Source organism: Lolium perenne, chromosome 1 (assembly GCF_019359855.2).
Source record: "Lolium perenne isolate Kyuss_39 chromosome 1, Kyuss_2.0, whole genome shotgun sequence".
In the NCBI taxonomy this organism is placed as follows: domain Eukaryota; kingdom Viridiplantae; phylum Streptophyta; class Magnoliopsida; order Poales; family Poaceae; genus Lolium; species Lolium perenne.
In genome coordinates, this window is record NC_067244.2 from 223,042,935 (window position 1) to 223,056,850 (window position 13,916).

The 13,916-nt window shown below is 46.9% G+C and overlaps 1 protein-coding gene across 1 annotated transcript; it reads right to left on the reverse strand.

The window, feature by feature from the left end:
* Positions 1-2,909: 2,909 nt before the first annotated feature.
* Positions 2,910-12,003, reverse strand: LOC127327275 (secretory carrier-associated membrane protein 3). The gene is made up of 12 exons (XM_051354053.2): positions 11,822-12,003; positions 8,440-8,538; positions 7,867-7,926; positions 6,911-6,944; positions 6,305-6,427; positions 5,134-5,196; positions 4,944-5,037; positions 4,808-4,853; positions 4,638-4,705; positions 3,769-3,817; positions 3,395-3,460; positions 2,910-3,284 (listed from the first exon to the last, which is right to left on the reverse strand). Exons 1-12 carry the CDS (start codon positions 11,873-11,875, stop codon positions 3,198-3,200), a joined length of 843 nt encoding a protein of 280 aa, XP_051210013.1. The 5' UTR covers positions 11,876-12,003; the 3' UTR covers positions 2,910-3,197.
* Positions 12,004-13,916: the final 1,913 nt, after the last annotated feature.

Consider the following 13,916-nt stretch of genomic DNA (forward strand, 5'->3'; position numbering starts at 1 on the left):
CCAACGAGGAAAAAACGACACCCGTGGGTGCCGTCGCCGCCGGCCCGACCAAGATCGGGCGGGATTTTCATCCGTGCCATCGCGCATCCCGCACCTCCGAGGGTTGGACCACGCCGTCCAAGAAGCCTCGCACCGCCATCACCGCAGCTCCTCCCCGAAGTTGTCGCAGATCTGTGGACTCCGACACACCACACGGCCGAGGACATGGTCCATCTTCCACCTCCAACTCCGACTCAGCAAGGGAGAGGCAACCTCCCTCTCCACCGGCACGGGCCAGAACCGCCCGCCGAGGCTGTCGCCAACTCAGGCAGACTGCCCTCAGCAGCAACTCCTGCCACCAGCCAGATCCGGGCCTGCAAGCCCAGATTGGACCCGCAGAAACCCAGATCGGGCCCGCGCCCACTCCTCCGGCCTCCCCGCCGGTCGCCACTGGGGGCAGCCGCCGCGCGCTCGCACCGTCAGGCGGCCGGCCTCTGCTCGCCTGGACTCCTCCTGGCCGAGCCTCCCCGCCGCCGCCACGACCACCTTGGGATCGCGCCGCCGCCTCCAGCTCGCGCCGACGCTCCATGCCCGCACCCACTCCTCCGGCCTCCCTGCCGGACGCCACCGGGGGCAGCCGAGCGCGCCCTCACCGTCGCGGCTGGCCTCTCGCTCGCCTGGACTCCTCTCGGCCGAGCCTCCCGCCGCCGCCATGACCTCCTTGGGCTCGCGCCGCCGCCACCAGCTCGCGCCGACGCTCCATGCCGCAGCTTGTTGCCCACCTCGCTGAGAAACTCCTCCTCCGCACCTCCACGCCCCGGCCGTGCGCCGGCGGCGCCGCCGGGACGCGCCGCCGGACACACCCACCACCAGCGCCGCCGGGTGACGTCCCGCCTCCGCGCGTAGGGGATCCGTCGGGCGCGCAGCTCTCGCCCGCCGCCTTCGACGGCCGGGCACGGCCGCCACCGCCAGCTCCGGCGGCGGCAGCGGCCAGGGGAGGGGGGAAATTTGGGTGGTTCCCTACCTAGGGTTTGGACGCCCCTGGAGCCGCCCGCGCGAGGCGACCCGAGGGGAAAGGACGGTGTGCTAGTGAATTGAATCAGATACAAATAAAAATGAGACCCTTATTCTAGAATGGCGGTAGTAGATAACTACGGTGTTGAGAAGAAAGACGGGAAAAAAGTGAGCAAAGCCCTATTTCAGTGGGACGTTCTGGCCTTCTGGGCACAGATGATAAGCACGCGGAGCGAAAGCGCCGATCACATTTTTTTTCGATATGCTGAAGTCTTATGGCCCCCGGGATCAGCGATGCATGTTATCACAAAACAGTCAAAGTGAGTTTTCATGAGAAGAGATGCGGCTTGTAAGTCCAGGAAAATATATGAAAAACCAGTCATCTTTTTGTAAGGTGTATAATGTGTTATTCCTATGTTGACATGTAATAAATTGTTTTTTTATGTTAACAAGGGAGGTGTGGTGCGATGCAAAGAAGCACGCAGCAAAGATCTACACTAGGAACATGTTTGGGAAATTTGTGGAAGCGCTTTTTTACTCGGGATACTATGATGTTGATGAGATTTCTGCGGAAGAGAGAGGTATGTAGCAAGGTATATTGACAGCGATCCGGAGGAGAATTGGTGTTAAGTGGTACATGAGGTACTTGCTACAGATGATTATTACTCCTGCGAGTGTGGCATGTATGAACATATGGGCATGTTGTGTTGCCAATTTGTCATGCCTTAAAGTTTCCCTTCACTGAACTCGTTGATTGAATATGTGGTGTATTTTCTATAAACATTTTGACTGTCATATATCACTCTGTTTCATAACATAGGCCGCCTTAGCAAACTAACATAGTCTGCTAATACAGCTTCCATTATGGAACGGACGAAGTAGTTAACATGTCTGTATTTGCGTGATAGGTTCTGGTGGAGAGGAGGGTGAAAGAGATAGAGAGAAGTTCAATTTACCCCCCTAAACTTGTCTCAAAGTTTAGCTTACGACCCTCAATTTTACTTTGGTTCAACTTTCAACCCTGAATTCTAAAAACGGTTCAAAATCATACCTTAAATTGTATTAAGCTGGTTTTTCTTGTACTGTGTATGTTGTATGTTGATGAGTTGGCACAGTATATAGGAAGAAAAACTGCTAACTGGCGAGAAAAACCAGTTCAATACATGTCAAAAAAGGGTAGAAGGTCCAATTCTGAACGGTTTATAGAATTCAGGGTTGAAAATTGAACCAAAGTAAAGTTGAGGATTGTAATCTGAACTTTGAGACGAGTTTAGGGGGGTAAATTGGACTTCTCTCAAAGAGATCCCGTCAAAGTACATACACCATGAAGAGATGGACCCAGAAAAACCGGGGGCTAATAAAAGCCATTCAGCTCCAGGCATTCACAGCTTACCTTCCGGCTATGGAAATGTTAGGATTGGGGAGACAAACGTGAAAGCATATAACGCTGCTATCCATGTCCTGAAGGATCGTTGAACTCTCTTAGGTAACCTAGCAGTTGAGGACTTGAGGGTGAAGGGCTAGAGGAGCAAATGAATGCCAAAAGAAAAGCACTCGTATCTGGAGGAGGTACAGAAGAAGCCACGACGCAAAGAGGAGGGGGACTATCATATTTGTTCCTTAGCGTTAGGCAAAATGTGTAAATTTTACAGCAAAAGGTTGCTGAAATCTTCAAATGCATTGGGCTGTATACTCCACGGAGCGTATTTCAAAGTTGTACTACTGCATTATCTCTTTTTGAAACAAAATTGCACGTAGGAGTATGCAACAGGTTGGTTAACCATCTGGGAATACCAAAATATCATAATGTTCTGATATTAACAGGTAACCCCTGTCCAATCAGAGACGAAAAGAAACCATATAAGTGAATCGTCTTAGCTGACAGACACAGCAGCAGGCTGCATCAACATTGCAAGGAAATGAACCGGCATATGCAGATATATTCAACCAAGGATATTAATTCTCGCTACATCTAAAACCATGTCAACAAATGGAAACAACACAACATGTTAAAAGTATCCACGCAGGAAGGCTCGTTATATTTGTATGAACAGAAGAGCAAAAAGATATAGCTGTGTATGCTTTCGACGATCCAAATCCGCACGGTGCAGCGATGTACAAGACTACCATGCCCAATCGGCAGACATCATGTCTTCCTTCCCACTCACTACCTTGCCTATTACTCTGGCTGCTGGTTTTCTTCATCAGAACGCGGAACTCAGGGCACCACGTGCTGCCTGTTGTTTCATCTCCTGCGCTTTTCCACTTCCACGGAAGTACATGTATACTTGCTGCATGTTGAGTAAGAGAGTTGGATGATCAAGATACAGGGACATGAGTTACAATCATATGGAATTTCAACATTTCATTTAATCAACAAAAAAGAGGAAACCACACCCACCTGAATGACAGCTATGCTCAGCAGTGATTCAAGGCAGAACAGTCCAAATCCAACAAAGTAGAATATCTGACAAAGGAAAATGCCACAAAAATATAAACATCAGTAAGGGATTGAATAAGACTAGTAGATCCAGTATATCACTTGCAAATGCATTGATGTTAAATCTACCAAGCAAAGTGCACGATATCTGTTTCAAAATGTAAGTTTTTTTTTTGTCTAGTCAGTGGACTCTGCTGGGCCTCAAACTAAGGCAGCATGAAGCGCTCAATCATTTGGGGAAAACACATAAAACATGGACTGGGTGAGTGGAAGATGAGGCTACATAAACAAATTAGTCCTCTGATAATTTAGATAAACTTGTAATTTAGACTTACCCCAACAATAGCACTCTTGGTTATGACATCAATGGCAGGCAAAATCCCACTGCAGCATTAGAAAGCAACGAAGTTTAGTCATTCAAGTAATAAAGTGTTTATGCATTCTAAACTGAAAGCAAATGTAATGATATAAAGGTAAAATATGATAACATGGAGAGTTAGAAGTCACTGTAAGCACTACTTTGAGTGGCATGGTTGACAAGAAACATGACAATTGCAGTCTGCATTAGCATGTACTACCTCTGTACCGAAATATAAGACGTTCTAGCACACTGTTTTAGTAGTCTTAAACGTCTTATAATCTGGTACAGAGGGAGTACCTGTTATAACATTGCATTCCTATATGTTCAGTTCCAGGATCACAAATTATGTTTCTACCATGATCCCTTGCAGATGTCAACATGGACCACAGCTCAAGAAAAAGGTAACAATGGTTTCAGGAATTTGTTACTTCAGCACAAGTATGCTGATGTGTATAATTTTCCCGTATTCATCTTGGATTTGCCAATGTACCCCTTATAATATTACCCTCTATAGCTGCACCGATTTGTTGACGCCGCATTGTAAACTCCCCTGCTAGCAATGCACCTAATTGTGTGTGGCCTTTTTTTCCTCGATTTGGGTTTTCCACATTAAATCGTCTAGTTCATGGATTATCTTGGTAATTTCTTGCATGTTTCTAACATGTTTAGAGTTTAGATAAACCATTCGATGAAACAGCTAAAGTGATCACATAATCTTTTATCAACAAAACACAAAATGTGACAAAGGAAATGCATAACCCCTCTCATCTAAACTCATTTACAACTTACAACCTACACAGCATCCCAGAAGTAGATGCACAAGAAAAAGAATACAAGACTTACGTCAAAGAATTTCCCTTGAAAGGAAATGGAGGAGACACTGCTGACCACACGCAGAAGATTATATGAATCTGGAAATGGACAAAGAAGAACAGTAGGGTAACAGTTGAGTACAGAGCCTTTCATTTAATGTTAAGATGTGGCCACATGAAACCTAATACAGCGTATCTTACCATGTAAAACAGAAAAAACCACCCAAACTTCAAAGCACTCTCAGTTCTGAGACAGGCATTAAATAAAACAAGATATGATCACATGAAATATTTGGAAAGGTGAATTTATAGTAAAACATCAACCCATATGTCTTACCTCATTGCGTTATAAAGAGGGCGATACCACAACACATAAGCCCCAGGGACACCAGATATGAAGTAGATAATTGCAAGCAGCCAAATCATAACACCTTTTAAAGCAGAGATGTATTTTTAGTTCACATGTTAAGTAGTGTGATAGCAACTGATATATTAGGTGTAGACAATAAGGTACACTTCAGATATACCTTCCCCTTTAATCCATGCTGTTGTAGTCGCTATGATATTGAAGAAGAGGCAGGCAGCAATTCCTGCATGAGATCCAAATTTAACAAAAATTACACAAAATCCATAGTAGCTCAACATATCGAAATACTTATCTACCAGATTAGTTCTCGGTCCACTAATAAAAATGAAAATGTAGATCCCTTGGCATTATGCCAAGGAATCCATACTTATTGTTTCATTTCATGTTGATAATCATCTCATTGGTGCAAGAAATAAGAGACAATATCGCTTGGAAATACTTGTTGGTGAACTTGTATTACTTCAAATTGGTGGTCAGCATCCAGGCGCCACTAGGCTCCAATAGCTACCTGTGCAGGTCCTGTGTCAGGCTGCTTGAGAGAGACTGAGAAGAGCTATAAATGTGTTGCTGGCAGGTCGCTACTGAATATGGCCACTCACTGCTCATGGGTTATGGCCATGGTATGCAAGGAGAAGGGTAGTAGTGAGAGAAAGGAGCGGTGGCTTGTTGCTCCTGGGGCAACAGGATGCACTGTGGCTATGTTTTTGTGATATTGCTATTGGACCCCAATTCAGATCGATGGGCTGATATCTTTGAAATGGATCCTGTGACAGTGATATTATTGTGGCTGATCTGTTGCGATCCATGTAGTGGACTTGTGGTGCTGCTTCCCTATGCTGGTAAGTTGGTTGTTGACCGTGCTTGTCCAGTTATTAGGCTTGGTAATTCCGTCTGCTGTGGAGGTTTGGTGGTGGTACAATCAGAGGCAGGCAGGAGGCGGAGTGGAGGGAGCCAAAGACTGAGGGAAGTCATGGAGGCCGAGGCTTGGGACAAGTGGGTCGAGGTGGTAAAGGGCAGGTACTTGGGGTTCGAGGGAGAGGCGGTGGATGCCAGGGTTGGAGTGCATCGCTAGACATGATCCTGTTGTTGAAGGTGCTTGACGTGGTTTTTTAGAGAAGAGAAAATCATCCCAGCTTCTGCATCAAATGACGCAGAGATTGAGGTGGCAATCCCATTTTCATAAGTACTTGACAGTTGATACGCTAGCAAAAACTCAATCATGGCACGGGGCATATGGTTGTTGCCTGGTTGGTACAGGTAATCACAAAAAATGCAATGGTAGCACTACATATTCATACCGAACACTACATTTTTACATTATCAGAGCTTACCCAAAAATGATGAAAATGCAAGGTACTGCATTTTTTGTAGATGGATGGGTATCTCATTTGAAATATTGTGGTGAATCATAGGGAAAAGGGGTGGCCAGTTTTTCTCTTCAATGACAATTCCAGCTGAAAATGAAACAAACATGTGATTAGAAGAAATATACTGTGCAAACATACTGCCAATAGGAAAAGCAGAATAAGTATGAAACGAAATTTCCTCTTGCCACAAGAAATGACAAGTGCTTATTTTCAGACATCCAAACTGGAGCCATGAAAAAACCAATTCTAAGTTATCAAGAAAAGGAACATCATCAGCCAATAGCCAAATATTACCAATTACCAATAATCATAAAGTGTAATATACTGATAATAACCCTGATGCCCTATTCCATGATCTAAACACTAAAATGCTATGTTCTTTTCCTGTGAACAATGCTGAAACACTGGCACTCTAATCAAAATGAGTGAGCAAGCAACAGTTTCTTGGTACACTTCCGGGAACAAATTGCTTTTATCAATGCTTCTTCTGTCTTCATATTTTATGCTAGTGAAGTGACCAAAACAGAACTATTAAAGCTATTCAGCATAAGGAAAGAATGTGAGTTATACCTCGTGATGCAGCCTCTTCCCTCCTTTGCAATTCCTATGGCAAGAAGATGAAAAAAGAGGAACCAGATCAGCATTTGGAAAAGGAACATTGCATATGGTTATACTTAAACATGTGTCCATATACTTGGAATGCAGTAGAAACAGAATAACTTTTTTTATTTAAATAATCTGACATAACACTGTAAAAATTCAACAGGTTAAATATCAACCTGAAGAAACATGGTTCTCCCAGATGAACCCTTCTGACTGGGGAAACAAAATTGCAGACCATTCATCACTTAAAAATACATAGCAATAGCCAACCTAATTTAGCAAGCTGAGACATAGATTCCCCTATCTGGAATAATGAGGCTGATTAAAATAAATTATCATGCAAAAGCACCCTTCATTTTCAAGCAGAGCCGTTATATGACCAACGCTCCAACCGTACAGGATGATGCCTGTTTCTGCCCATGTTACTTTGGGACTCAAATTGTATCATTAGCAAACAGAGAAGTTTTGGTAGTCCATAAATCTCATACTCATTGACTCGATACACACTATGTGTTCTGTAACTCTATTACCCTGTTGACAGCAGACAGCTACTTAATTAGGTTTGACAAGTTGACGAGACGGAACTTCTGTAGACTCATACAGAACAGCAGATGGTAGACATTGCCAGATCAGCAAATAATTAATATATAGCATCTATAAACTGTCGAGATTTTAGGTTAAGATAGCTACCATATGCGGTAGTAATGAAACAGGAATCCAAAATCAACATAAATACGGTTTGATTAGTCCAATGGCTGTAATGATAAAGAAAGCAATGCAGCAGGTAGCATATGGAAATCATAAATCCCAATGAAGTTGTAGATTCTAGCTTTACATATGCTTTTGCACCACTTATGAGACAACTGCTAGTGCTAAGAGTAGCAGAATTGCCAAATCAGTCAGCAAAATGCTAAGGCACATACCTTTTCTCTTTTGTTGAGATCAGCTTCCATCGCCTGGAGTTCTTTCTCTTTTTTCTTATCCTAACAGGAGATAAATGCATGCATAACGTAAGGAATCATACCAACAAAATATTCAAGGGATAACCAAAACTAACTTCGCACATGAACAGTGTAAATAAAGAAATAACATGTTACATTCCTTGTACAATTTTACTCTACACATTAAATTTTATAACATGTATTTTGCTCTAGCACATGGATTAAGACACCTCCAAAACTGAGAAAGTTGACAGACAGAATGACTAAAGTGCCCTTCCATTAACTGCTTTGGGTAGATGACAGAGGTTATTTTGGTCGGTCATGCTTAGATTGTTTAAGAAGGATAAAGCAATAATAATGGCCGAAATAAAACAATATTTTTTATGCATGGATGCCTTATAATTTTCATCAAAACTGGTTACGATAATCATGACAAGTACTTGATAATACGTACAAAATTGACCATGACAATGGCGAAGATAGCATCTATCAAACTACAGCAATAGGATATGTTAAATACTGGAGTTAATAAAAACTTCTATAAACTAGAAGTACCTTAGTTGAATCCATTGGAATGTCCACATTATAAAAACCTGCTGGTTCGTGGGAGAGAGGTGAGAGTCGAGAATTGGATGCCGGGGGAACGCTCCCACCCTGTAGAATATGAAGCATTTGGAAGATATTAGGAACAGACAAACTAGAAGCATATGAGCAAGTTAATAATAGCATGATCTCTTTTTCCCAAAAGTCTAACCTGCTGGTCAACAACAATACTCTATATATATGAACTATCAACATAACATAGCATAATATGAAAAACTGATTAAAGAAATCTAATAATATAAAAACACCCAAAAAAACTGACTGGAGATGGGTGCAAGAATTGCTGCATACCAGTGTCTATACTTGATTATTAAGAACTAGATGGAGGTTTTGACTGTATATACCCAGTAGTCAGTAAATATGGACGATAAAAAAAAACAAAAATATTTTGGCATGTGATTGAGCATGGCCTGCCAATGCAGAAATGCGTCCACAGGCATATTTGGTTTTGTATGCGATCGCCACAACAATGATATGTGTGTTACCAAAGAGCAGGTATGTTTAAATCGATTGCAGTCAAACATGGTATTATCTACATCAGCTTGATGACATCACCAACAAATAGACCTATCAAGTGGTACTAAAGAACTTGTGACATGGACAGTTCAATTTTACAACTTCCCATCTAGAGCAGTACAACGGAGATATCTCAGACCTCGGATTTTTATCCATTATAACTATCCATACATTGGGTATCACGTTAACCTTGTAGCACGTCGATATAAAATTTAGAAGGTTACTTGAATTACAAAACATAAAACAGTGGGTCTGTTACTGCTGCTGCCTTAAAATGACCCCAAAGAAGTAAGAGCATCTCCAGTCGCGTCCCCCAAACCGTCCCCCAAACCGCGCCGGATTGAGCGTTTGGGGGACGTGTTTCGTTCGTGCCGCGTTTGGGGGACGTCGCTCCCCAGTCGCGTCCCCCAAACAAAATTTCGCAAATTTTAAACTTAACTAGATTCGATTAGATTCGTCCAAACTTACATAGATTCGAACGAAATTTGACTAACTTTAAAACTAAACCTAATCTAGAACCACTTGCGGCGGCCGGAGGCGTCGTAGTACTGCTGGAAGTTGTACATCTCGTCGGTGACGACCTCCTGCTTGACGCGCTCGTCGACGGGCTCGTCCACGGGCTCGTCCTTCACCAAGCCGCTTGGTCCTGCCTCGCCATCGTCGGTGAGGTCCACCAGCGGCTTGCCGGAGTCGCGGATGGACATGGCGTTCGCCGCGTCCAGGTCGCCCCTCCAGGCGTCCTTGTCGTCCATGGACGCCAAGAACGCCGCCCGCAGCCCTGGGCAGTCCTCGGGGTCGTCGGCTGGCCGGCGATGAGCCGCTGCCGCTCGTACTCCGCCGCCAGCCGCCGCTCGCGACGCTTCCTCCGGCTCCTCCTTCACCTCCGGCCGGGATGAGGAGGGCGCCGCCGCGCCTCCCTTGCTGCCGCCCGCTGCCGCTGCCGCCACGCCTCGTGTTGACGGGCGTCGCCGGCTCCTCCTTGACCTCCCGTTTGGGGACGGTGTAGGGCGCCGACCGATGCAGCGAGGACGGCGTCGATCGCGCCGGTCCCGAGGAAGAAGAGTGCGAGGAGGACGAGTACGTCGTCCTCCTCGGCTGCCATTGAGGAGACGGCGGCGGCGACGACGGCATCTCCAGCCTTGGAGCGCCGTTGCGGAGGCCGCGGATGACGTTCTCGAGGGTGCGCCCCGGAACGCCCCGAACAGGCGCGGCCTTCCTGTTCCAGGTTGTTGGGGCCGCCGACGAGGTTGTCGGTGCCGTGCATCTCGACGTCGTACGCCGCTGGAAGTACGACGTCCACCAGGCGTCGTTGTCGTTGACCGCCCATGTCGGATCCAACCGCTCCTCGGCGGTGAGTTGAGCCCGACGGGCCTTGATGGCGTCCCTCCATTGGTCCGTGCGCGGCTTCGGCGGCGGCGGAACGCCAATGCCGTTCACGGCCATCTTCCAGCCGCCGCTGCTTGGCAGCCGCATGTCCGGCGGGACTGGATACCGGGCGTGGTACAGCGCCCACGCCTCCGCCACGGTGAGGCTGCCGCGGCCGAAGCCGTTCGCCGCGGCGATCTTGCGGGAGGACGAGGTCGACATTTTTTGAGCGGCGAGGAGAAGATCTGGGAGGGGGGAGGCGGCGGCGACGATAAGGATTATGAGCGGCGAGAACTGCAGGGCGTCTTAAAACAGCGGCGGCAGCGGGTGGTTGCACACAATAACTCCGGCGCGGACGGCCACGCGGCCATGCACGACGAGACGCGTCCCTGCGTCGCCTGGGAAAACAGGGACGCCATTAACGTCGCTTGACCAAAGGTAGGCGACGGGGTTTTAGCCTTCCTGTGCGGCTGACGGGTCGGCCCCGCCACTCCCCGCCTCGCTTTTCGTTGTGTCCGGCGTCCCCGGAGCGTCCCCTGTGGGACGGGGACGGGCTCGGGGCGCCGGACACCGTATCGGGCCGCGCCGGACAAAAATGGGCTTTGGGGGACGCGGCTGGAACGCTTTTTTTGTCCGGCGCGCCCCAAATCCCTTTGGGGGACGCTTTGGGGGACGCGACTGGAGATGCTCTAAGGTAAGCATCATGGTATTGCATCTGCCGAACCAGCGGCAAGTGTCTCATCCTCTACCTGACAAACACTAGCAGCATAAAGAAACTAAGGCGGCAAAGCTGGCCATCCTCTACTGTTGAAGTCACAAATGCCCAACGGTAGTAACCGAGCTCCAACAATTATACTCCAGTATTCACAAACAACTCAGTAAAAGCAGTTCCCGAGGGCGTTCCTAAAAAATGAAGTAGTCAATAACAACTAACAAGTGAGCCTAGGCATATGAGGCGTGTCCTCCAGACACAGGAAAGCGCGAGATGATCTAGCATCACACACATCGAAGGTACCACATTGGTTAGTCTGCTACGATACCGAAATCCCAAGCACCAGTAAACATATGCTACTCCATGCATCCCGCTTCAAATCGCCCAGCACAGGCTGCTACTTATCTGATACGCAGCTTAGTTCACCAGATGAGCACAGATCCAGGGCAAACAAACCGCTCCGAGAGCAATCCACCGACACTACCGACACAGCGTAATCGCCAACTCGACCCGCGCGAATCCGCATCTTCCCACCGCATCCCGCTCCCACGCTCAGATCCAGCACGGCGGGAACCGAAACAATGGCGGATCCCAGACGCAAGCAAGCAAAAAAAAACCTACGCGGATCGGAAACAGCAAAGCACACCCGGAGATCTACGCGCACGGAGGAAGCTTCCCGACGGCCCGTGCCGACGGCTAGGGTGGTGGCGGCGGGGCAGAGCGAGGCGGGGAGTAGCTCACCGCGAAGGGGTTGACGTCGTCGTCGTCGAAGCCGTTGCGGCCCCTCCCCGCCATGGTGCGCAGCCGGGTTCCTCCTCCGACGGCGGCGGCGGCAGCGGCAGCGGGACGTGGTGGCGACCAAGCGGTGGTGCTTCGCTCGCTGCGCGTCTCGACTTGCGTTGCTTTCTACTGGTACGGGGAAAGGGAAACGCGGTTGCTACGCGTGAGGTAGTCGATGACAGGTGGGGTTGCCGGGTGGGCCCGGGAATGCGGGACGCCAACCTGGCCGTACGGTGCGGTGCTGTGTTGGTGCCTTGGTGGTGTGGTGTCCCTTTCGGCCGCGAGCAAACTGGGGTCGCAGGTTATCTTCTCCTACGCGGCTGCCCTCACGCTATTTGCATCGGGTTTTGCCTTGGATTTGGATCCCCAAGTTTCAAAAACAATTTTGATCCATAGTTGCATCTCAAGCTGCTGTTTTTCGAAGGTGATCTCGTATTTATTGGTCAAAAGGATACTCAAAATACAAGCATAACTTCTACCTAGTCTACATGGTTAGAATAAAAAAGGGTGTCTATATCTAAGTTGACTGAGATTTTCTTAAGTCTCAGTCACCTCAGAAAAGTGCAATTGCAGTTCAAAGAAAAGTGCAACTCGGTCCAGTTGCACATTTCTGCCAGAAAAGTGCAATTGCACTTTTTAACAGAAAAGTGCAACTCAAGTACTTTTTTGCAAGTGACTTAGACTTAAGAAAATCTCAGTTGACTGAGACATAGCAAAACCGAATAAAAAATGACGTTCTCCTCCTCCCGCACAGTAGAGAGAGGCGATTTTTCTTCCCCCCGCAGATCCACCTCGACGCCGGCGAACCGCCGGTTCCCACTCCCTCCGCCAGCCGCTCCCAGTTGTTTATAGCGTAGGAGTTGTAGGGTGCCTGGTCGGCTGCGTCGTGGAGTTGGAGGCGTGCTGACTAGTTTGATGGAGGCTCTTCGGAGTTCGAGGACCGGCGACTTCCCGTCCGTCAGGGGTCATCTTCGTTTCCAAGGCGGCTGTGAAGGTGCGGCGGCGGCGCGCCGCCGGAACGTGATGCTCTGTATCGGTGGCTCTGTTATGCAGAGGGACTTGGGTGTATTTTTGTTCTTCTTGGAGGTCCTCTCTGTAAAAGCCTTGTTGTAATGTCCGCGGTTTCCCGCAAAAAAAGAATAAAAAAATGTCTCAAAAAAAACGGAGGTTTTATGACTAGCATTGCTTGGTTTTCTTTAGGGGAATAATTAGTCCATAATTAATCGGGTTTCAGTGATGGAGCCGGGCTATGCCCTTTTCTTCTAAAAAAAATAGTCCATTTGAAGATTTATTGACCAACGATACCTCAAATATCGTACAACCTATAACATGATGAACATCTTCCATCAAACTAGTCACTATATCTTTTTACACACCTACAAATGGTGGGATGTTTTTGGTGTAGAAATTATAATTTAAGAGTTTTTAGTCATGCCCCTCGTTGTTACGTTGATCTTTCATAATGTGGTAATACATAGAAAAGACTTACCTTGATAAGCCGGCATTACAGACTTAACTCGGCCGTTAGGCCATACCCTTAGCCTACCAGGGTTCAACCCCCGACACTAAACCTATGTAAAACTTCTCTTTGTGCTGACATTGGATATTTGTGAGTATACCGCCCATTTTCATTATTGTCGGTAAAAAATATTGAATATTCATTTCTTCTTAGTGCAAAAATAAATTACGGCTTCCCTCAACATGGCACATGAGTACAATCAACAACAAAGATAAAAACATGTAAATTGCCAGTAGGGTTATAAGGTTACACTAGCGCTATTAACCTGATCACTTATTCGTTTAGGAGTAAAATGCACGACAAATCATAAAACTATTTTGAGGGGTTCCAAGTTAGTCCTAATACGATGAAAAATGCACATATGAGTACTAGTAGTTTGTTAAATGTTTCATTTGGGGTCCTACCCCCATTGCATTAGCTTTGACTTGTATGTGTGGCAGTCTTACCGTAGACGTGTGTTAATATTTTGCACAAAGCTCCCCACTCCCCAAAAAAAAACGGTCATCTTCTAATTTGTGGCACATCTCCTTCACATGT